The sequence below is a fragment of the Branchiostoma belcheri genome, unplaced genomic scaffold, assembly GCF_001625305.1.
Source record: "Branchiostoma belcheri isolate BF01 breed outbred unplaced genomic scaffold, Haploidv18h27 scaffold1636, whole genome shotgun sequence".
NCBI classification, from domain to species: domain Eukaryota; kingdom Metazoa; phylum Chordata; class Leptocardii; order Amphioxiformes; family Branchiostomatidae; genus Branchiostoma; species Branchiostoma belcheri.
The window spans coordinates 743-2,633 of record NW_017803087.1 but is presented as its reverse complement, the minus strand read 5'-3'; the positions used below and the strand labels follow the sequence as shown (position 1 = coordinate 2,633).

At 43.6% G+C, this 1,891-nt stretch overlaps 1 protein-coding gene across 1 annotated transcript; it reads right to left on the bottom strand.

Moving 5' to 3' along the window:
* Nucleotides 1-68: 68 nt before the first annotated feature.
* LOC109466343 (fibroblast growth factor receptor homolog 2-like) lies at nt 69-947 on the bottom strand (the record flags this gene model as incomplete). The annotated part of the gene is made up of 3 exons (XM_019764057.1): nt 745-947; nt 400-510; nt 69-264 (listed from the first exon to the last, which is right to left on the bottom strand). Coding segments are annotated over exons 1-3 (494 nt in total), but the record flags the coding sequence as incomplete, so codon positions are not given.
* Between the last annotated feature and the right edge of the window lie 944 nt (nt 948-1,891).

The window sequence follows — 1,891 nt, the reverse complement described above, 5'->3', positions numbered from 1 at the left end:
ACACACATATATATAGGGCGCTATATATGGTACTGTATGTGCAACCCATATATATATATATATGGAACCTGCAGGACAAGCATGTCCTTACCCTTCTCGTCGCCAAGTGCTCCAGTCCGCAGCAGAATCCTACCATCATGTTCTCGAAGATGTGCCGTTTGTTGACCAGAACGGTCCTGTTGAGTTTGGACTCCGCACGTAACGTCCACAGCAGGTGAAGGAGACTCCCGTGTTCGGCATATTCCAACACCAGTTGGAGCGGACCTAGAATGGAATATCTTAGTATGGTTGTACCTTTTTCAGGTTTAGTCGGATGTTATCTTAGGTTTCTTTGCAAATGTCTTACCAACAGAAAACAAACAAACAGATATGCATGGACCACGAAGATTCTAAACTGACCGTCTCTAAAACAGATGCCTTTTAGCATGAGGACGTTGTCATGGTTACCGCACAACAACATGATGCAGGTTTCCCGCAGAAGGGCCTGTCTGGCCTGAGGGTCATCATCGTCTGGATAAACACACACACACACACATATACATATATACATATTTCCACTAAAAAACAATAATCAGATAAAGCAACATGCTGACATATTTTACAACATGCACGTCTTTTTCGAATTCCATGGTGTACAATTTAAGTTATTATAGCAAAAAAAGTATATACAGTAGTTGATGATAACATAACATTCTTAGCCACTGCAATGTTCATAATTATGTTGGATTTCAGCAGCTGAATCACCTTTGAGTTTCTTGATAGCCACCACCAAATCGTCTTCCTCTGGACGCGACAGCGTTGCCTTGACGACATGTCCAAAAGCGCCCTCTCCCAGGAGCTGTCCGCCCTGCAGCCTGCTCCTGTCGATCTCCCTTTCTTTCAGCAGCTCCATGTCGATACTGCCTGACGAGGAGCCAGCTGCAGGCGGCATCAGGGCCTGCGGAAAACGTGGGTCAGTCTGGGATATTCAGGACTGTTGGGGGGGTAAGATATTCCACTACATACGTTATAGCAGTCTACATCATACCAAGGAGGTTAAAAATAATTAAAAAAAAAACATCATTCAGAATACGAGTAACAACCCATGTTTGAAAACAGTAAAAATGTAGCCGTATAGCCATGGCCAGTTGGAAAGGTTGGAAAGGTATATAAGTGAGAACTTCATGTTACTTGTGTCATTTAGCCTCTGTGCACTTGAAGAAGCCACACAGGCGAAACCGGTCGTGTGACAGGCTGAATAAAAGTTCTAAACGGGAACTATGCGGCTCCAGATGTCTTACTGAGGGACGACTGTGTGTGCAAGATGTCGGTTAGCTGAGGAATGAATCCCCTCTAATTCACATGGCCAGTTGGCCAGGGAAGGTTGACTCCCATGGTGGTCATTTGCCCGAGATAGAAATGAAAACCTACAGTACGTCACCTTCCCTGTCCCTATTTGTGCTCAAACATGGCAGACTAGTCTACCAGTGGAGAAAGGGGAATTTGGAGCAACTCCAGAAGGACATGGAAACCTATAGTAATAACTTTCTAAAAAGAGCTAATAAAAGGACAGCCTCGGAAAACTGGGAAGACTTTAAAGAAAACATCCTAGCGACAGCAAACAAACACATTCCTAGGAAGAAGGCGAGATGCCTACATAACCAGCCGTGGATTTCACCCCAAATTAGAAGGGCGATGCGTAAAAGGGACAAACTCTATTCAAAAGCTAAGAGCACTAACTCAAAAGAAACATGGTCCAAATTCAAGTCATGCAGAAAAGCGGTTAAGCAAAGAGTTAAAAAAGCCCACAGAGAGTACACCGCCAATTTCCTTGAAGAAAACATTAAAGACAACCCTAAAGCATTCTGGAGTTATATAAAAGCACTAAAACACGACAATACCAATATTGCAG